Here is a 22,549-nt window from a genome sequence, read left to right as displayed (position 1 = left end):
TGGGAGGTAATATGACTTTAACTAAAACTGTAGACAGAGATGTGTCGCACAAGGTTGTGGTTATTTATAATTTATTAAAGACTCTTACATTAATTTTCCACATTCACTTACAGTGCAGTCTGTACAAGTACAACAAGTCAGTGTATATATATATATATATATATATATATATATATATATATATATATATATATATATATATATATATATATATATATATATATATATATATATATATATATATATATATATATATATATAAAAAATGTGACGGTGCTGTATTTGGCATGGATCATAATAGGTAGTTTCATTTACACAGCACCTTAGTTCAGTACAAAACAATGAGAATATAAAAAATAAGAAATGCTTAAACCCTGTAAAACAAGCATGAATAAACAGTGAGGTGTGCTGTCTGTTGCACCGTTTTGATGGAGAGAAGATTTCGTACATTTTATACAGTGCTTCGCAAGACCTCAGAAGAGAATGACGCAATTAACAAGGAGATGAAATGAAGTGTTAAAAACCAGCACCGTTTAGTGAGCGACATGCTTAGTGTGGGTGACAGTACAGTCACCAAGGACACTTTGAATGTGTGTATTGTGCTGCTCGGGGGTCTTTTGTGTGATGTGCAGTGCTACGTGGGACAAAAAGTGGAGACTCACTGCCTTCGAGAACATAGACACCCTCCTGTTTAACACATGATGCTACAGGGAACGAGAAAAAAAAAGGACGAGATGATTTTTTTTAAACACAGCAACTCCACACAACCACTTTTTGAGAGAGACCCTGCCTCAGGTGGTACCTCGTGAAGTCTTCGTATTTACATACATAAACAATTCCACGGTTAGACACAGTGAGCGACCATATAAATAAATCTCCATCATTTCAGAATAGCATACATGTTAGAACACTGTATTGTGCAGTCGTTATACATAAAGTGTGCTTCAGTTATTAGAGAAGAGATCGTTCTTTCATTCCATAAACAGATATATTTGTGTTTTCACCCAAAGCATGAAATTCTTTTACAGAATAAGGAAGACCACCATTCTGTATTCACATATCTCTATGTACAAGAAGTCATCATATGACAGGAACGGCCGACCCCCGCTGCTTTGAGCATTGGCATGATCCCACAGTAATTGTGTCGGTTTTGTAAGAAACAAAAGTCCCGTGACGATCCCAGCAGGATCACTGGGCTTGCAGCAGACCTTCCCACTGAATCGGTTGGGAGAAAACCTCTCTTTCAAGCCACATCTCGTAGCTGTAATGGAAGTCTTCGGGCAGGTCAACACGCTGGCCTAAAACGCTCTGGAGGCAGTTGTCTACTGGTGTAAAATCACCGTTCTGATTCTTATCGTAACGCCGAGTGTTGAATTTCTCTATGCACTCGCGCAGCGCGCACTCCTCCGCCTGGAAATCCCACGGCCGAGCGTCGATATCTGCAGGAACACAATGAAAACAGGAGCATGAGAATCCTTCCAAGATTAAATTCGGGTGAGCTATTCTTTTGACGAACATAAAAAGCTTTAAATGCAGCCTCTCAGATTCAACGTTTATGAGGGTTGCCAGATTGAGGAACCAGAACAAAAACGTGTACAGTGTACACAGTAAGGCAATAAGCACGCCTCTCAGAAATACCTCATGTTGTTTCAATCATGTTACACATTACGTCTGAAACTTTCGAAATTCAAAACAGGTTTAATTTTCGGTGTTTTTGAATACGTACCGAGCATTTTGATAGAAAAGGAAGCTAAAACAAATTGGCATCCGTGCTTCGATTATGCAGTGTATCCACCAACTGGCAACCCATGGTGTTACAAAACTATTGGGGAAACTGATAGTGGGTGGAATCACACAGAGCAAAAAGACACTCTAACAGGGAACACATATATACAATAACTGGTTGTAATGTCATTTTTTAAGAAAAATATCATAACCCCCTGATATTTACCATTCCCATACGCCCAGTCGTCATTGAGCCGATGTCGGACTTTCTGGTAAATGGCAGACATGGTCTTCATGTTACTCTTTCTCCACTGGCGACCCAGATATTTGGTCTGTATCTTGAGAAGTTTGAGAACATAGAGCTGCATCATAGCCTGTTTAACCTTGAGCGCCCTCTTGAGGATAGGAGCAGACTTGAACACCACCAGCATCTGGAAACAAAAGTGACCCAACAAAAACCAACGAAAATGATATGTAAAACCATTCACACATGAACTGCAGAACAGAATTAAATTAATTCATGAACATGTAAACTAGTTTCTGTATATTGGTTCTCCACATCAATAGATTGCCATGAATTTAATAAATAAAACTATACAGTAATTATAAAAGACATAATTAGTCAAACAACTGTAAAATAAAAAGGTTTTGTTTACATAAAATATGTTTGTGTACTGTGTATATTGCGTATAAATAAGTACACAAACATACAATATATATTTGGAAAATTTACATGTATTTACATATATATATTTATATTTTCTGAAATAAATGTCAGATATAAATCCATATAAGTTATAAACACATGCAATGTGTAGTAATATATACATAATACACAAACACAGTATATACACAACATATATTATGTAAACAAAAACTTAATTTTGGATGCAATTAATCTCGAATAATCGTTTGACAGCGCTACACATGAACCGTTTACACAGAAATTCAATCATACTTCTCTTGAATAAGGCCCAAGTATAAACAAGACTGCATAATGCTGGTATTCATATTTCTTTCTCTCACCATAGTTCTTGAGTGTTTCCACTTGGTAATTTTGTTTAGGATCCTGAGTAGGTTGATGCAGGAGAAGAGATTACGCCAGCAGAACTGATTACTGTCACCAGCTTCCTGTTCACACACACACACACACACACACACACACACACACACACACACACACACACACACGTACACATCCAGCATCTTAACAACCAAAAATATTGTGTTCTTTCTTTTCACTCACCTACGTTACCTATAAAATAAAGTGTGGAGTAAAAAAAAAAAAGACAAAATTGTAGTGTTTTGTCAAATTACCAGGCTTTCAGCTGTGAGTTCAGGCATTTCGTGAACCACACAATGAGGGAAATCCAGGGCACAAATGCTGGCATGAGAAAACACAATATATTTAGGAGACATACTGACACAGAAGTGGGTTTGAATGAACATATATCCAGGTGTCTACCTGTTCTTGGCACTGATGTAAGACATGATGTTCTGGTTGAAGAATTTGAGGATGAGCGGGATGCAATTGGCAAACACCAGGTGCTGAGCCACATACTCAAACTGAACGAAACACACAAGACATCATCTTCATAAATGAAAAACATCCTGCGACGATTTAAATATGCAGGTTCACCTTTTATAAAGGTATTGTCTCTCAAAAAGCTGACTCCGAATCGTCGAAACATGATGATTTTAAAATGAATCCTAAGCTGTTTCATGTTGATGTCAAAATGAAACATTAGCATATTTCACACCCGCTTGTTGGTCTTTTCGCGTTGGCTTGTTGCTTGATTTATTCTTTGCCACTAAATGCTGATTGAAAAGCATTAAAAGATGCTTTAAATAAAATCGACCTATCGCCAGACAGGGTTTGGAAAAATTAATCATTTGGCAAATAATTGTAAAAACAAATGCACAATACATGAGTTTTTTGACCTTGCATGCATGTCAACCTGTTGTTTGGACTCCTGATACCTAAATATGAACTTTTCATAACCTATCATAGGGGCACTTTAACATAAGGAGGAATGGCCCTTTAAATCCAGTGGGATAGATAGAGAGGAAGTCAGTTTGGCCCATAATATCTATAATTAACTGCCAACTTCTATCTATCTCTGATGAGCTGAAGCTTTCATTAGGCTTTCATTTGCAAGACATTCATCGTTTCTCTCAGCTGAGACTGAAGAGTGATTCGTTTCCAGTTCCTCTCCGTTTATCACAGATTTAGACGTTAATGAGCAAACTCTGTCAAAGAGAAACCCAGAGCCTCTCCTGTTACCCAGAATTAACTGTACATCAGCTCAGCGGGACGTTTCAGCAGATCAGCAATACTGACGCCTGCTCTTGTTGTTTAATCTGAGCGAGTGAGCGATTGAGCAACCGAAACGGAGAGAGAGGGAAAAGATAGTTACTAATTATTCAGTGTTGTATGAATTCAGTGAACCTTTTAGTCGCGGGTGAGAAAGGGTAAAATGAAAAGAAAAAAAAAACCTGTTGCCAGTTGCAGTGTTATTTATCTCCACCAACAGAGGGCGCCGCTTAAAAACACCCACGTTCATTTCATCATTTGTCACACTCATCATACAGGATTAGTCTGAACCGTGCTGACAAGATGAAGCACATCACGCTTCAGAACATTTCGTTCTCGCCCTCTGCTAACATTTTTAAATAATTTGATGTAGGAGGAGAGAAATCCTCTGATTTTTGTTAGCATGAGACAAGGCAAGATATGACAAACATGTTAAGTTTACTGAAATGCAAACAAGACATTACCTGATTAAATAAACATTACATTTACGATGCATAATAGGTTCTCATTTTTACCATGCTTTTAGGAATACAAAAAAAAAAGGAAAGTAAATATATGAACAAACAGCGTAACAGATATTTGTAAAGATATATTTATCATGTAAAATGCTAAATCGCATTATATTTTAAATGTTGGCTGACAAATTGAAACAGCCAACTTTGACAGATAGTGAAAAAGATTTAAAGATTTAAAATGAGTGTTTTGTTAACATTTTATCTGTAAAAAAAAAGTTGCATTAAACAGGATGGATTCTAATGGTTAGCTGCTTTAAACTATTACGTTGATGCTAAAACCCCTATTTGTCTTTTAAACCAGAAATCTTCAGAATATAAATAAGAAATAAAACTATTTGGTGAACATAAGCACTACTGAAGTAGATATTTCTGGCTCAGTACACGAGTCCAGCTGTAGAAGATAGTCTCTAAATCCCCTCTTAAATTTAAAATATGACAGACTTTTCTTTTTTTTTCTTGATGCATTTAGATGATCCTTTTTGATTCTAAGTGCTTGTCTCATCTTTGTCTCTCCCTGGCTCTCTCTGTTTTGTGGCAGCGAGCCTATCAGCAGAGAGCAGGGTCAGTTCGGCCACAGACATCAGACAGACGCGAGCGGAGAGAGATATATGACAAATAAAGAGAGCCTGACCTGGTATATGTGGTTGAGTTTGAAGTGTTTGAGCAGCAGTAGCAGGAGAGCTGAAATCGCTTTGACGATAATCTCCTTGTGTCTGTTCACATCAATGCCCAGCTTCATGCTCTGGAGGACGGTGATTCTGTTTCCAGCACAAACACGGGAAATGTTTGCTGCGTGTCTAAAACAAAGTGCACTGATCTTTTCGTGCACCATGCATACATCAAACGCAGGGTCTCCGCTGTGTTGGTTCGCAGACTTACGGCATCTCCTCCGGCAGAACGTCGGCCAGGATGTTGATAGAGTCCGTCTTTGCTTTGGAGGTTGGAGCTGCAGCCAGAAGGAGCTTCAGTAGAGCAATCTACAAAGAGACTAACGTCAGTGCAAGGCTTGTCTGAAGAGTTGCATGCATTAAATGTTAGAATTAAGGCAAGACACCACAGATTATTATAAGTATTAAAAAAAAAACCTAAAAGATATACTTCCTAAATTAATTTGATTTATTAAGAAATACACACTTATTTTGTGTTAATTGTTATTATTATTATATTATTTGCTAGATGTTATGTTTAAATATGCAAATAAGACACTGTCTAATTAAATATATGCAGTAATTTGCATAGATTTTCCAGAACAAAAATCTGAATATTAGATACGTTTCATTTTACTGACATACTGAAGTCAAATATCACTGATTTTTATACTTTTATATATATATATATATATATATATATATATTATATATATATATATATATATATATTTTTTTTATCATGTTTATAGGGAATAAATATGGGAGACATCAGCCTGTAAAATATGTATTATAAAAATGCAATAAAAAAAACATTATGAAACACTACAGTGGTGGCCTATGGTGTTTGCTCTGAAATATTATCAAAAAGAAACAGATATACGTCTGGAAAGCATAAGCTACATTTACTAGTATCTGGATGTGTAAGAAGACGAAGTGTAGGAGACACTTACTACATACTGAGAGAGACTAGGCAACATTCCCAAATATAGAATCTCTGCAGGTGTTTCTTCCACCTCCTCCTCGCCCTAGCCAATCAAAAGAAGAGATGACTGATAGCTCAATGAACCAATAATAAATGCAAAAGAACAGCAAAGTTGAGTCACTTACCATAGTCATGGGACACTGCTGCAGCTCCTCCTCTTTCTTGATCTGGACCTCTGCGATGGAGACATACTTGTGCTTGGGAGAGAAGGGGTGAGAGAGAGAGAATTGCCATGGTGACCGAGGGCGGATATCTAACTGTGAGTGGCTGAAAGAGCCCCAATAGAGCATGCATTAGACCACTGGATTCACATCAGTGCATATTTGAACAGATAGATACAGTATCAATAAAAGGGCAAAACGTTTGAAGCAGGAGACAATGCTTTAGCAGATGTTTGAATATTTGGTTTTACTCTTCTAGAAGAATACACGAATATGAGAAAACAAAAATGCTTCCACGCTTACCTGTTTCAAAGTCTTCACACTCTCGTGTATGGGTCTGGGTAACCCAACCAAAGTGTCAATGTCACTGGAAAACATCATTAGAAAGAAATACAGAGTGAACCAGAAATAACATACTAATTTAATGACAGTGAAGGTGACCTTTATTATCGTTTATCATAGATTCAGAACCTGGGAGAACTGATCAGACACTCACTTTCCCAAGGTGAAGCCGATAAATTTATTTCTGCTGGTCTCCAGAAAATGCTCAATGTCTTTCTCTCTGTGGGAGAAGGAAGAAAGGAATTGACTGCATGAGGAATTGGTTTGGAGTCCTTTTAGAGTTTTCCCGGTTTAGGACAGGACTGCTACCGGTCAGCTGCTCAAACTTACTAAAAACAGCAGAGTTGATGTGTCCCTTCATTGTCTTTACACTAACCTCTTGAGAGTGCTGCAGCACCCCTCCCTCCCGCTCTCACTCCCATCTGCATGCAGCAGTGCAGCGCAGCACAGCATTACAATTCACAGGTACAGAAGCTGCAGAGCTAAACACTGGACTGCGGGGCTCTTTGAATGATCAAGAGGACCAGATAAAACACAACTGTCACACTCTTTGCTGTTCCAAAACAATCTCTTTCCCCGTTCGTTCATCTCTGCATTATTAATGTCAGAGGTACTGCAGTGCTAAAACCGGCCTTTTTCCAGCACAGAAGCTGTAGTAGATTTTTGTTAGCCGTGTCACTACTAGTATGAGATCAGTATGACTGAAATGAATACGTGCAAGGATGCATTAAGTGGAAAAAAAAGTGACACTAAAGACTTTTCTATTTACTCATTTCAAATCAGCATAATAATGACTTTTAAAGTGCCCCTATTATTTGTATTGAAAGGTTCATATTTTGGTTTCGGAAGTCCCCATGCATGCAAGGACAAAAAAAAGACCTTCATTGTCTTATAATATGCATTTATTTTTTACCTTGTTTGCTAATTGATCATGCATGTAATGCCTGATAAAGCAGCTTTTTGAGCTCTGTTTTGTGTACAGCATTACCGGGGAAAAAGTTTTTATTCTGTTCCAAAAGCGCCACCTAATGGCAAAGAATGAAATTGTATTTTCGTTCAGACCAATGCGGAAAAAAACAACTATCGGATGGGCAATTTGATATTTGAATTTTTAAATATATTAAATAAATCGCTATTTGAAATTGGAATGATATTACAAAATACTCCTGTTTTTACTGTATTTTTAAACAAATAAATGCAGCCTTGGTGAACATTAGAGATCTTTATTCACAGAAAATTGCTCATACTTATTGCAAAACCTCTTGAAATCTATTAAAAAAAAGCACAGTTCACAGCCATCCCATCTGATAAAGACCTTGTAATCTACCTGACTTTGGGAGCCCATGGCAATCCCTTGGGAAAGGACAGTCTCTCTGTCGGTGGGCGCAGTGGTGGCGGTGGGGGAGGTGGCTGGATAATAACGTCTCTGTCGAGAGGGTCGACCTCTCCCTCGATGCCACTGTCCACGTCCTCTGGGTCATCTTCCTCATCTCGCGCGTCGTCGTTTTTGAAAGGGTCCCGTTCATTGTACGTGTCCAGGCTGTCCTGTTTGACCAGTGGCTGCAAGAGATGGAAAAACAATATAAGATCACGTTGCAAATGCATAAATTACTCTGGACCCTGATATTGAGTCTCATTAAGAAAACCCAAATTCATAATTCGACCCAGCTCAACTTGACTTGATAATTAAATAAGATAGTTGTACGCGTGTCATTATTTACTTACCCCTGTGTTGTTTCAAACCTATATGTTTTGAGCAGCTGGTAGCCAGTGACTTTCATAGTATAGAAGAAATATGAAGGTTTGGAACAACTTGAGGATGAGTAAATGAAGACAAATTTTTCATGTTTTGGTGGACTATCCCGTTAAAATTTCCTTGATGTGATTTTTTTATTTACATTACTCTGAACTGACCAAATTGAAACCTCCTGTATGTAAGGTTTTGCCTAAACAAGACTCATATCAGGGTTTTCCCGCAGGTTCTTCAGATTACGTTCCCCAGCCACTGCTTAGAGTTTATTGCTGGCACTTACCGTCCCATTAACCTGCAACTAATAAGCATCACCAAAAAAAAAAACTAAAACCGTTCAATCCAATTTTGGAGACTCACACATTCCAGATACAACACAGCAGCTCCTTTTTTAACATTCCTGTGCAGATTCAGTTCAACAAAAGGCACAAAAAACAAGTTCTTCACATCTCTAGGGTTGTGCAAACGCATGAATGGCAAGAATCAGAGCAAGCATCAGGCATGAGGTGCATTAGTGGAGCGTCGTCGTTGCTTCCAGTGCAGTCAATGTATGAGTGTGTCTGTGGGCGGTACTGAGGCCATGAGCAGAGGTGACTCAGCTGTGATTGGTTGCCTATGAGAAGAAGCCATTCTGCTAGCTAGTGGGTTGTGTCTATGTGGATCTCATTGACTGAGGATATGTGGAAAGATGTGCAAATGGAAGGACAGGAGGAGAGAGAGAGAGACAGAGAGTCTTGCTAATGTCCATGGCCAGCGTTATATCTCTCAGAACCCTTCCCAAAATCAAGTTTCAAAGGAAAAACAAACTGCTGTGAAGGAAAAGAGAGTGGAGGAGTGCAAGGCCAGCCCACAACAAAGAAAATGCACAAAAGGGGTTTGGGGTAAAGACCTGTTTCTTGGCATATGGACTGTCTCCTTCCAAGCTATCAACAAAGGCACTCTGTAGGGACACAAGGAAGAGACGGAAATGAGCCAACAGGACAACGAAAAGGGCAGAAAAGAGGGAGAGTTGAGGAGAAAGGGTTACAGAAAACTTACAGAGACAGAGTGAGACAGGAAGGAGAAAGGTCAAAAACTGTGAAACCTGCTGTGATTGGTCCACTGTGTTTTCCTGCCAATCGGTGCTCTGCTACATTTCATTCTTATTGTGACATCACTGTTGCAATGTTAGATTGTCAGAAGGACAGAAGTGTGGCATGAAGACCATGTGTTTATTTTAAAGCTTGTGTAGGTTTTGCAGGCTGGGTAGGCTGTCCTATCGGTTTAACACTTTTTTCTCTTATGCTCATCAAGACCACATTTATTTAATCTAAAATAAATGTAGGAAAAAGCAAAATCACCAAATATTAGTGCAATTATTTTTTTTTGAAAGAAATTAATGCTTTTATTCAACAGGGATGTGTTAAATTAAAAAAGACATAGATATAAAAAGTTTCTATTTTGAATAAATGTTGTGCTTTTTAGCTTTTAATTCAACAATGAATACTGAAAAAAAAAAAAAAAAAAAAATCACAGGTTCCAAAAAATATTAAGCAGCACAACCGTTTCCAGCACTGATAATAAATCAGCATACTGGAATGATCTCAGAAGGATCATGTGACACTGAAGACTAGAGTAATGATGCAGAAAATTCAGTTTGGTCACAGAAATAAACTACTTTTAAAAGTATATTAAAACACACAACCATTATTTTAAACTGCAATAATATTTCATAATATTACTGTGTTTCCTGCATTTCTGGTCAAATAAATGTAGCCTTGATGAGCATAAAATTCTTAAAAAAACATTTAAAATCCTACAGATCCCACACTTTAGAACAGCAGTGAATATATAGTCTATAATGACTGTGATTTTGTACAAAAAAAACAGTGGAAAGTTTTAATGATATTTTTGAATTTAGCAACAAATTGAATTACTTTTATTAAGATGCAGGGCTGTGTAACAGGTAGCACGGATCAGAATTGTTGTGTGTTTTGGATATATACTGAACATATAGGTTCAGATGCATGAGAGGTTGTGTGTATTTCATGCATTTCATCTACACATGGTTTCTGCTAGTGTTACGTCATTTATATATATATATATCTGTTTCTCGTACCCGGCGACTCCTGCGTCCTCTCTTCTGTTGCTGCTGTTGCTCGATGAGCTCCATGGCCGAGGCTGGAGGAGAAGCTGCCCGCATGTTTCGCACCACCTTAATGCTGTCCTCAGGAAGTGGCGGCAGGTTCAACTGGTCTCTCATTCTCACCTTCATCTCCTGCAGCTCCTCGAAGCCTCCCAGAGTGAACTGAGGTGCACAAACACACAGAAATCAATGGACAGAACACTACAGGCACATAAACAGGTCTGTGACTGACTAGAGCTGAAAGAGTCCGTGATAAGAACAGTGGTTATATGCTGAAGGGCAAAAAAGGTCTCTTGTATGGAATGTAGAATAATGAAAATAATGAAAGAAATTAACTGCAAGAGAATAAAGTCTCTTATGCTCTTAAGGCTGCATTTATTTAAAATAACCGTACTTTAATATATTCTATAATATAGAATAATCAGTCAATTATCTGTGGAATAGAATAGAATAGAATAGAATAGATCTACACAACAAAGCAGTAGAATGGTGTGTACAGAGACTGACCAGAATGGTCTTCCACAGTAAGAGCAGCACTTTCTTCATGGGGAAATGGGGCGCATTCATGCTGCAGAACTTGGTTACCATGGTGAAGAGGAGGAGGGCAAAGGGCTCTCCGTTATAAAGGGGTGAACCTGAGAGGAGGAGGGAGGTTAATCACTGCGCCATAGAGAAGGTCAACAGCCAACCACTGCAAACACACACACACACACACACACACACACACAGTATATCTGTAAAGGCCACAGTCACAGTCTTTCTCACCCAACTCTGTTTTAAAGGCCTCTCTGGCTGCCTTCCTCTCTGGACTGTCACCCTCCATTTCCACTCGAATGGTCTCAACCATCAGATACATGATGCTCAGAAGAACCCTTCAGAACATGATGCAAATGCCTTTACTTTCAATTGGAGTCATTGAGCGTTAATGCATGCATGTTAGTACAAGTTATTGTTCTATATTTAGCTACTGGAGCAACATTACTCCTTACAGGAAAACAACATTCATATATATACGTGTTGTGCATTGATGCAAAGCTCTCAAACAAATGAAAGCTGGAAGTCAGAAAGCTCTCTGTCAGCCCAGGGTTCCTCCACACCAAAGTTAATGTAAATCTGAGAAGTGGATTGTGGGTTGGATGAAGTTTAATGATGTGAGAGAAAAAAAAAAAAAAAAGAATGAGTCCCAGTGGGCATCTCACCTGAGTTCAGTGCTGTCAGCCAGAGAAATAGCTGGTTTTCTCACTGCGCTGCTGCACGCCTGGTTATTACTGGAGAAAAAGAGAACCATACTAAATCAAAATATCAATGCATGTAATAGAACATACTTTTTTTTTACTATATGTATATATTTACTTATATCAGTTAATAAAAAACTATTGGTATTTCACGTTATACCAGGTCTATTCACAAAGATCCTAAGTTTAATTGATGAAGTTGTCTAATTACATTATTGTCTGTTACAAATTGAACTCTATTGTACAAAAAAAATTGACAACTAATTAAAAAGCTAAAAACGAACAGCAAAAAACTTTAACTTAAAATGAAAACGTTCTAATTCAAAATACTGATACAGACAATAGTATTATCAAAGTAATGCTAAAATAACTCTGTAAAAGACACGCTATTATATCATACCACAAAGTACAAATAGAAATGAGTTTTCAAGAGGCAAATAAGCCATGCAGTCGAATCCCTTGTACTAGCTTTCAACCAAAAGCCTGATCATTTGAATCAGATGTGCTCGGATGAATATGAATCAATGTGAATGAAGCCAGAGGGCTAATTGTGTAAATGACACCACAGTAAACCACAGCAGAGGCAGAGAGGCAGCGTGTGGGCTGTGTGGGCTGATGAGACCACGTACAAACACATTAAATCCCCCAGGCAGGGGCTTGAAAGAGGAGAGGCATGGTGACCGGGCTGTCTTTGAAGCGGAGATCACAGATGGACCACTCTGTGGCTCTCTTTAACACAAGAGATCGGAGGAAATAGAGAGATAGCGTGCTGGTGCAGGAAATAAAGAACAGCCTTGTTATGGAGAGATGACGGCAGGTACGAGATGGATGCACAAAAGAACTAAGCCTTTTTTGATCTTGCTTTTTAAATTACTTCAGAAGAATATGATACATTTTTTGGATTTTTATATTGTTTTCTGGAATATAAGTCACATTTGTTTACGTGAATTATTATCCAAAGCAATTTATATAATGCAATTAACGTCAAGCACACATACTCTATATCGGGGTCAGGTTTAACTACTTTACAAATCTTAATGCTAAAGCATATAATGATATTCTGGGCAACTGTGTGCTTCTAATTTTATAGAAACAGTTTGAAACCCTTCCTCTGTCTATAACACAATAAAAAAAATTAAAGATTGAGTCAGCATGGAAGAACTTTACTGGTTTGCATAAAGACACAGGCATTTTTTTAATCTTTTAGGTTTTTTTTATGTAATAAGATGCAAATGTGAAGAGGGTGGGGGTTCTCTTAACAGTGCCACGACAAATATTCTGGAAAATAAAGTGGCCACCATAATCCTAAGGTATAATGGATGGGTGCCAGGCCATTGCTCTGCCGTTGCTAATGTGTTCGGGGGACTGTTTTCACATTTATTTTTATGTTGGTAAAGTATGTGCAATAATAAGAGTGATATCTGCGCTGATATTACTCTGATTAACAAAATAACTAAATAAAAAGATCCATTAACACGGAAGTGTACTTAATGTGGGTAATTAGAGAAATGCTGTGCAGTCCAGGCAGCTGCTACAGTACACAGCGGCCATTAAAAACAGAAAAGAAAAAGTCGTTCGTCTCATTAGTACAGCACCCAGGAGATACGCAGAAATACAGTTTCAAACAGTTTCATACGCACACGTACACAGTCATGACTGAGCCGTTTCTAACCTGCTCCCTCAGGAGGAGAAGAGTAAAAATAGCAGCACTGTTAAACACTTCCCTCCGCTGGAGATTCAGTCTCTGTCTGTCTCTTTCAGCATCTCACCCCTAGCCTGTCTGTCCTCGCCCACAGCAGATGGTCTGCCCTCTGTCAGAGATCTCCACACAGAGACTGAGGCATTTTGGGAAATGAAAACACTCACTCTATCTCCATGCTGAGGAGCTCCAGCAGAGCCGTGAAGATGCCCATGTCGTAGAGGAGGAAGACGTTGTGTCTGGACCAGTAGAGGACATCGGTTTCTGTGTCACACTCATCAAACACACCTGATGAACAGCAACAAAATAGTTTGTCTTAAATTTGAAAAAAAAAAAAAAAAAAAAAAAAAAAAAAAAAAAAAAAATTGTGTAAAATATATATATTTTAAGTACCAATAATAAAAAAGAAATTCTTGCCAATTCAGCATGATTATGTCCAAATATGAATTATCAGAATGTTTCATATTTGTTTCAATAAAACAAATATTGCAATACATATGATATTAATTAAATTAAATATGATATATAATATATAATATAATGATATATAATTATCTTCGTGCCAATTATAGTCCAAATGCACATTTAAAAGCACTCAATAAAGATTTAAATTTTTGCAATGGTCATATTTTATTGTTTTATATATTTGTATCTTTTAAAAATATTTTTACCAACACAAAAACTGCAACACATTTTCTTTTTGAATTTACATAAAAAAAGGAAATTAAACAATGCATGGTTACATTAAAAAAAAGAAAGAAAACATTATTTTCACGCCACTTTCACGCATTAACTTTTCGTTACCATAATGCAAAATGAAGATTCTCATTACAGCCATTTTAATATGTTAAAGTTTTACATGTTTTTAATGTTGGCTAAAAACAAATACTGCTATACAGTATTATTAAAAAGCAAAGCATGCGAAAATTAAGGGCAGTTCTAAAAATTACATTACAAATTAGGTAATACATCATTATTATATAAAAATATAATAAATTATAGATAACGTACATGCTTAACAGACTTTTCCTTCCTTTGATTTGGGGGTTGACTGTTTTCAAGAGATTCACCCACTGAATTGTTGTTGTGTGTACTGTATACACACCTTGTGCCAAATAGAGGATGGCTCGGGCCACTTTGAGCCTCTTGTCTCGATCGGTGACCTCCAGAGCATCCAGCAGTCTCATGACATACGCCCTCTGCTCCTCCGTACTCAACTCCATCCACCTTCGACCCTTCACTGAGAGCAGAGCACAGAAGAATTACGTCTCCGTCTTTGTTAATCCTTTCTGCCTTGTATTCTAGCTTCACTTCTCACACGTGAGAAAGATTAGTCAGGATTTGTCGCTCAAATACCCTCGAAAAGGGGCGGCAGGCATGAAACACTTCACTGGCTTCAAGAATGTTACTCAAACACATGAGTGGGGGACTTATGAATGCAAATTACTGTACAAACCTCCCTCTGAATATTGGTCAAACATCTGGCATATGCCTCAAGAGTTTGAGAAGATTTCTGCTGCAAAGCCTCGATTCTTTTCAGTAGAAGGCACGTGTAAAATTAAATCACTGAGGTCATTCATATGACACTGAAGGCTTTTGTTAAAGTCACATCATGAGGTATCTGAATTTCCTTGATCTTCCGATCTGATCCATAACATCTTGAAACATCGGTGTATATTTATCATTTCAAAACGGGAAGTTTATATATACATACACATTTTAAAAGAAGAGCTTAAATCTATTGTAGATGTAGATGACGTAGATCAGTTTGTTTGATCATCAGAACAGATTTGGAGAGAAAAAAAGTCGCGTCTGTCTAAGAAATAAATTCATTATCAAGGTATTTTTACTTTAAACCATCACTTCTTGTCAAATGCAAAGAAAGTCGGTACTCGCGTAGTTAAAACAAATAAAATACTTAATAAATACATAATTACATGCAACTTTCCCTAAACCAAATCTTAATTTTTCTCTAACTATACAGTAAATACATGTAGTTAATTAATATTACTCGGTAATTAAATTAAAAATCCAACCTCACATCACAATCCACCAAAACACAAGTTTAGATCAGTTTTAGTTTTAGTTTTGTTTGTTTGCTCATCTACTCTCAAACATTATTTTTTGCATCAACTATTCCTTTAAAAGGCGCAGCAGCATAATATCTGAGAGACAGTGGAAAACTGCAGCGTCACATTATAAATGGACCAAATAAATGAGGCCTTTGGATGGCAGCACACTTTTAGAAGTGTAAACATACGATTTGCAGTTGCTTGACAATCAGCGCACACAAACACGCCAAAGCTAACGTTTTTTTGTAGGGCTGCAGTGCCATGGCAAAGACAAAGAGCGAGCGAGAGGTCTGGCGAGGTGAGATTGCAGACAGGAGGCAGGGGAAAGCCTGAGGCTACACACACACAAACACACAGTCTAACTACATAAACATTCATTAATGTCCTCCTTTTCTCACAGAAACAGAACCGTGCCACTTTGCTGACGGTTTATTTCTGTTCTCACTCAGACACAGGTGGAAATGTTATACCCGAGGGCGTTCTGTCCCAGCATGTCCACGCCATCAGGACGCCAAGCACTTTCTCACTCGGTGCAATTCCAGCACAAAACTCAGCAGCTCTTAAGCAGCAGAAGTTAGTGTGTTTGGTGAAGGTAGTTAATGGTAATTAAATGACAGCAATAAATAATGCATCCCAACCAACACTAGAGGCTACATTACCGTGATTCTTGAAGTCTTCCTCAAAGTAATCTCTATTTAGACTGAACTCTGGTTCTTCTGTGTAGCTGTACAGCTCTGCGCGAAAGAGACAGATAGACATGCATTTAAATTAAAAACAGGCACATTACATTCGTTTTTTTATTAATATTTATTAAACATCAACATGTTACATCAGTAAATGCACATCTAATTGTCTATGTATTTTTATTTATTTTATTTTAAAAGCTTAGCTATGGTCTAAGTTCTTTCACTTTTGTTCCTCTTCTGTCAGTTTTGTTCAACCAATTTCTGTGATTGTTCATCCCTTGCTGTGTGTGTGTGTGCGCGTGTGTGTGTGTGTGTGACTCACCTGAGAGCTCTGCAGTGAAGTTGTCCGTGTCTCCATACTCAAACTCCAGGTTCGGGGACTCCATGGACCCCTACGGATCGGAGGCAAATAATAAATGTCCTGCCACAACAGAAAGCGTCACATGTCTAACATCCTGGAGCACCGTGCAAGGAACATTTCAGGTCTTTCCACTATTTCTGGAGCACGTGATTTTCCTCGTAATTATGCAAATCCAGTACAGTCACACTACTAGTGCTTCAATAACAATAGCACGGAAAATATGTCAGCGTGAATGAACTACCATTACGATCACCAGAGTAACACACATTTGCTCAGAAATTACAAAGAAGTAACCATTACAACATACACATGCATTCTAAAACAAATTATAGTATTATAGCATCTGTACATGCTTTCTGGGACAATACAGCCTTATATTTTAATATTACAATTTCAAAGTAATTATTTTGGAAAATGCACTATGTAGGGACAATTTAAAGTTAAAAGAACGTAGAACATACAGGACTTTTTCCCTTTGATTTTCGTTTAATTCTTATTCTCCTAGTAAAAAGAATGTCAAATGCTGCTGTGAAAACCTGATAACTTGTTAAAGGTACGTTTTTTAAAGTTAAAGCAACATTTCATTCTATAGTTTAAAGTCAAAAACTGTAAATCGAGTCCCCTTTAATTGACTTTACTTTAAAATAAAAATGGAATTTTAATGGTAGAGAAATGTAGAAATACTACCGTGAAAACATGTTAATTAGTTAACAATATTTTTTTTATTATATACTGTGGAAAAGAGCAAGAACAAGTAACCTTTTTAGTATGTTTCTTAGTATGTTGTCAGTTATGCCACATGAGGATAAATTAATGTTCACCAATTAATATATATAGCAAAGTTCTTTTGACGGATATTATTTTTTTCACTGACCCACGGTGTGTCATGGTAACAGGAAAAAAGCCTGCAGGGTTTCCAGTGCGTGTCCACCTAAAAGGATATTATTGGCTAAGACTGCACTCACGCTTAAGAACAGCCACGTCTTTCAGCCGACTCTCTCAAAGAGCTACCAAACTGTGAACATTCACACTCAAACACAGCCTTAACGGTTTCAAAATCAGTGCTGATCTACTGTACGCTAATGTCCCTAAACGGCCTCTTAAACCTTCAGCCAAACACGGATTTCCAGGCTTTTCTTTCACAGTCTGCCTGAAATGAAGAAGTGTCAGGTCCTCTGAGGCGTTTTGATTTAATTGCGGCCCAATTAACATCTGGGGAACACGCTCTGCGCCGTCAGTCGAAGAATAAATTACGTAAGAAGCATAACGTTGAAGATGAACTTTCTTCCTTCCCCCTGAGGACCAGGTTCTCTCGCTCAAGTGCTTTTTCATGCAAAGATTAAGCACTTCTGCAGGACATTAACTTTGCTGCAGTTCATTTAGACCCACTGTTTCTTTACCTCAAGCTGTTTTAGCAGGCAGATGTCTTGTAGTATATCCCTGTATTTTGGACCGTCAAGCAGTTAATTTTTTTTTTTTTATGTGGGCAGTGTCAGAAATGTCCCACACATCACTTAGAATTTTGCCCAAAAGCTCCATTGTGGAGGCATCTGACCTCAAAACCATCACAAATGGGTCACCCACTATTATGCTTTTAGACAAACGTCAGATGCGCTTTCACAAGGTCTCCTTTTGAGTAACGGCCTCCTTTGCCACCCACCCACAGGCCTAATGCACAGCTCTTGACAATGATACTGAAAGAGCTCTTGATTTTGGTGGAATCAGTTCTCATATCTTGAACTCTGTACTTTTTCCAAGTGATTGTTGACCTCTCTCCACATTCTTAAACAAGTCCCCTTCTCGGAGAGCTTTGATGGATGACCTTTGCTAGGTAATGTCTGGGTGCTTAGATTTAGCCTGCATTTTACGCTTTTGCTTTACTGTTTTTGTAACCTCTTTGGGAGCTACAAGCTAATATGACTGAACAGGCAGCGTGGCCAGTCGAAGAAACTTAAAATAAGTCCAATCATCAGGCTAATCGTTTTTATCTGTAAAGTAGTAATTAGAAATAAAACTATTTTGATTGTAACATTTAAGCTAAAATTTAACAATACACTCATGCCACAGTTTGGTTCAGTAAATGATAAACTATCACAATACTTTAAACAAAGCCAAAAAAGAGCTAAAACAATATTTGTCATTAAGTACTTCATGTTAAACAGTTCAAGAAAATTACTATTCATAAGTAAAATTCAGATTAGGCTTGCACTCTGCCTCTTACAAAAATGTATAATTAATTATTTTTTAATATTTGTATACATCACTTATTTAACTTGTTTATATTTTATAATATTTATAATATATTTTATAATATGCTAAAAAAATCTAAATAATTTATTAAATTTATTGTATTTTTAATTTATTACCAATTTACGGCTGGATTTACCGGATATCATTATTTATATGTGAATGAAAACTACATCTGACTAAACCTTAATTTTTGGATGAGCTATACACAATTCATATTGTTGAATTTTTGTATTGCTATATATTGTGACAAAATATATTGCTGCATTCCTATTATGGGGATTATGGGCAAAAAAAATACATTGCATAATGAATGTGAGAAAATTATACATGCACATTCTCATCATAACGCACATACTTTATGCATAATTCATGTGCGTAGATTTTATGTATGCATGTGCACACCAAACTAACGATTTACCCTCTTCTCTCAGTCCCTCTCTCTCTCTCTCCTAACTGTGTGGCACAGTCAGAAGCATTTTATTTTGGTCCTCAGAAGCAGATGGCATTGATACTCATGGTGGGAAGCTCTAACTGAGAGCTGTGTGGGAGCAAAAGAGAGAGAAAGATGGGCTTTCCTTCTGACAGCTTTTCCGACACCTTCCCTAAAGGTTACTCCCACTCTGATCTCCCAGAAGCAGAACACTCACATCTGATCCAAACCGGCACCAGATACTTGTGCTTTTAGAAAAACAGGACAGGTCAAATGGCAAAACATCTCATGCAAAGGCAAACCATGATACTCAAAAACTAGAACAATGTTGTGTAAACAGAATACGCATGTCTGCCGTGAATCATGACACTGATTACTCAGACACACACACACACACGTCATACGCTGAAGAAACCAACTCAGAAGTGAAGTCTAATGAACCACGAGTGATTCATTTAGCCTTTTTATGTCTAACTTTGCACTATACCTGATCTAGTCATATATTCTGCTGTTTAACCTCGCAAGGTATACACTATCATTAGGGCTCTGTACCATCAATATGATGAAAACAGTACAAAAAATATATTTTTTTGCCATCTGTCTGTTTATATTTCTTAGCAAAACGCCTTTTAATATAAAAAAACTCCACCTTCAGGTCATGATTGATGTGTGTTTTTTGTTGGGAATTTTTATAAAACATCTGTAAGAATCTTTAGTATTATTTTAAGATGAATACATACTGGACTGATGTAACTTATGTTTACTTGATTGTCCATATATATAATTTTTAGGAAAAACTATCAGAATTTCCTCTTCATTTTTGGCCATATAAATATCATCAGCTACATCAAATTGCATATATTTGTTCATTTTGGGCCCCAAGGTGTTTTTAAGCTAATATATATAAATATATATATATATATATATATATATAAAAAAAATCAAAAATATAAAAAATAAAATCAAATCTAAAGTGCAAAGTTCAGCTCAAAGCACAACCAAACCATAACAAGGAGCAACTGAACAAGAGTTGCATGCTTTTCTATCCTATGAAAGAAGCGGGAATAATCTGTAAAGCTCAAAACAGGGCATGCACAATGCACCCTGTGCCAGCACTGAGCTACTGGACCAAATACTAAAAGATCCAGTCAATATTCAGCATTTAATATTCATTGCTCATTTAATGCAGCCAGATGTAACAATTCATCACCGTGCATATACCAAAAGACCAAGCAGAGAGCTTTACATTTAGCATATTCTGGTTTGGTGACAGATTATTCACATATCCGACCTTTGAGTTTCACTCCAGCCATGCAGAACATTTTGAGGCATTTTGTGTACATTCAAACATCACTGCCCTAGAAAAAAAAAAACTGCAGGAGGAAAACACGCTCTAATTCCTCTAAAAAAAAAAAAAAAAAAAAAAAAAACATTCAATATGCTCAACGATCACAGTCGAGGAATGCATTACCATAACTTCACAAGGCTGGACGTATTCCCAGCACAATATGTGTTACTGTCCTTGAAGACTGAATCTGGGCTGCGCTGTGCCAAGAACAGAATCAAATAGGCATTTGCTTGTCTTTATTTTTAACAACTGAATAAATAATAAGTTCATATGTTGGAGAGAGCAATAGGTAAATTATAGTCTGCGGTCTTTACCACTCCATTTCAGCTCATTTATAGACAGATAAATAGAGACAGACAATAAGAAAAAAAATATTAGATAGATAAATGGATAAATGCAGCAGACTGTATATAATTAACCTCCGTAAACCCCAATACAACAACGTGTATTCCATAATATCAGGCTGATATCAAGCTTAATAAATAACTTGTTTTGAATACGTTTTATAATGCATAGGTATGTGTGCCTAGTGACATTGACGGGTTAATGCGAGGAATACACATGAAGATGAAATGAGCCAAAAGCATACATGCTCAGCATTTTATGTGCGCATGTGCATATATCCGTGTACTGTGCAAGAAGTGGGAATTCAAGACAGAAACCAATGCCTCCTTCATATTTACCCTTCAAATGCATGCGCATAAAACGCAGGTCTAGATCCTCTAGAAAACCATCAGCAGGTCACACTGGATCAAATTCCAAAAGACAAGGTATTTTTAGCGCCATGCATGTTTCTAAAATAACAACCCGAGGCATTTAAAGCCCCCAGCAACAAGCCACCTTACACACACACGCACACACAGAGAGAGACACGCACACACACCCCTCTACCCCTGCAAACTGTCAGTGTGCTCGGATTACCTCCGAATCCTTCTGCTGATGGCTGAACCCATCTCTCTCTTGAGCCAGAGACTTCTGTCTGTTACTGTTAGAATCATTAAGTAAAGGTACCTCCATGTCGTCGGTCTGCTGCTGCATCTGTCAGGCTGAAGATCTGCTCGCCGCACGGAAACACACTGTCACACTGAAGCAGACGCCGCTGGACTCCAAGTTCAGAATAATATCCGTCCCCGCCGCAACGATTGGCTGCTGATCGCCGAGGAGGGCGTGGTTTACGCATACGGCGAGCCACGCCCACAACGCACTTGACCACGAAATTACACATAAACTATCTGTATTTCTCTAATAATGCAATGAATGTTAATTTCTAAAATCAACTCTAATATTCTGTCTATATATATATTACGCTACTATAATATTTGTTTCATAGCTGGGACTGAAGTGTGCCATGAAACCGCTTGCCATTGGTTGTTTCTTTTTTAATAAAATAAAATATATAATATATAAAATATTCTTATTTGATGTCATATGAAAATCACACACACGCACACCATACACACGGTATAGGAAACATTTTTAGATTTTCAAATATACATAAACATACACTGCCAATGTCCCCGTAATTTAAAAGGCCTAAAACCCTAACATTTAAAAGGTGTTTTTTTGAAAATCTAAAAGTGTTTCCTGTAACGTGTGTATGGGGTGTGTGTGTGTGTGTGTGTGTGTGTGTGTGTGTGTGTGTGTCTCTCTCTATATATAGGGCAAACCATAATACAATTAACTAAAACTTGCATATTTCAATTAAAACTTAAAAAAATATATAATACAGATTAATTCAAATACAATCACCAGTCAATCATGTATGGTCTTTAGAAAATGCTGTCAGAGTTCTGTTGAGATACGGACAAACAAAGTGCTATTATTCACATTGAGGAACAGAAAGAACACATTGAGTTTTCTCTCGATCTAGAAAGAGCCGCATTGTGACGTTTTTGACACACCAT

At 37.4% G+C, this 22,549-nt stretch overlaps 1 protein-coding gene across 6 annotated transcripts; it reads right to left on the bottom strand.

The window, feature by feature from the left end:
- Positions 1–245: 245 nt before the first annotated feature.
- strip2 (striatin interacting protein 2) lies at positions 246–21,786 on the bottom strand. 6 transcript variants are annotated; one of them, XM_043237558.1, is made up of 22 exons: positions 21,657–21,786; positions 16,579–16,648; positions 16,230–16,304; positions 14,604–14,738; positions 13,666–13,786; positions 11,764–11,832; positions 11,330–11,436; positions 11,072–11,199; positions 10,538–10,726; positions 9,329–9,379; positions 8,017–8,249; positions 6,844–6,909; positions 6,651–6,714; positions 6,312–6,383; positions 6,155–6,229; positions 5,434–5,531; positions 5,186–5,312; positions 3,191–3,291; positions 3,043–3,109; positions 2,752–2,856; positions 1,952–2,156; positions 246–1,439 (listed from the first exon to the last, which is right to left on the bottom strand). In XM_043237558.1, the coding sequence occupies exons 1-22, from the start codon at positions 21,681–21,683 to the stop codon at positions 1,189–1,191; spliced, it is 2,436 nt and encodes an 811-aa protein (XP_043093493.1). In that variant the 5' UTR covers positions 21,684–21,786; the 3' UTR covers positions 246–1,188. The 6 variants fall into 6 exon arrangements, with proteins under 6 accessions (XP_043093493.1, XP_043093491.1, XP_043093494.1 ...); XM_043237556.1 differs by having other exon boundaries at positions 21,567–21,740; XM_043237559.1 differs by having other exon boundaries at positions 16,579–16,677; positions 21,567–21,684.
- Between the last annotated feature and the right edge of the window lie 763 nt (positions 21,787–22,549).

This window comes from Puntigrus tetrazona, chromosome 4 (genome assembly GCF_018831695.1).
Source record: "Puntigrus tetrazona isolate hp1 chromosome 4, ASM1883169v1, whole genome shotgun sequence".
In the NCBI taxonomy this organism is placed as follows: domain Eukaryota; kingdom Metazoa; phylum Chordata; class Actinopteri; order Cypriniformes; family Cyprinidae; genus Puntigrus; species Puntigrus tetrazona.
The sequence above is the reverse complement of the archived record's forward strand: the minus strand, read 5'-3'. Positions and strand labels throughout refer to the sequence as shown.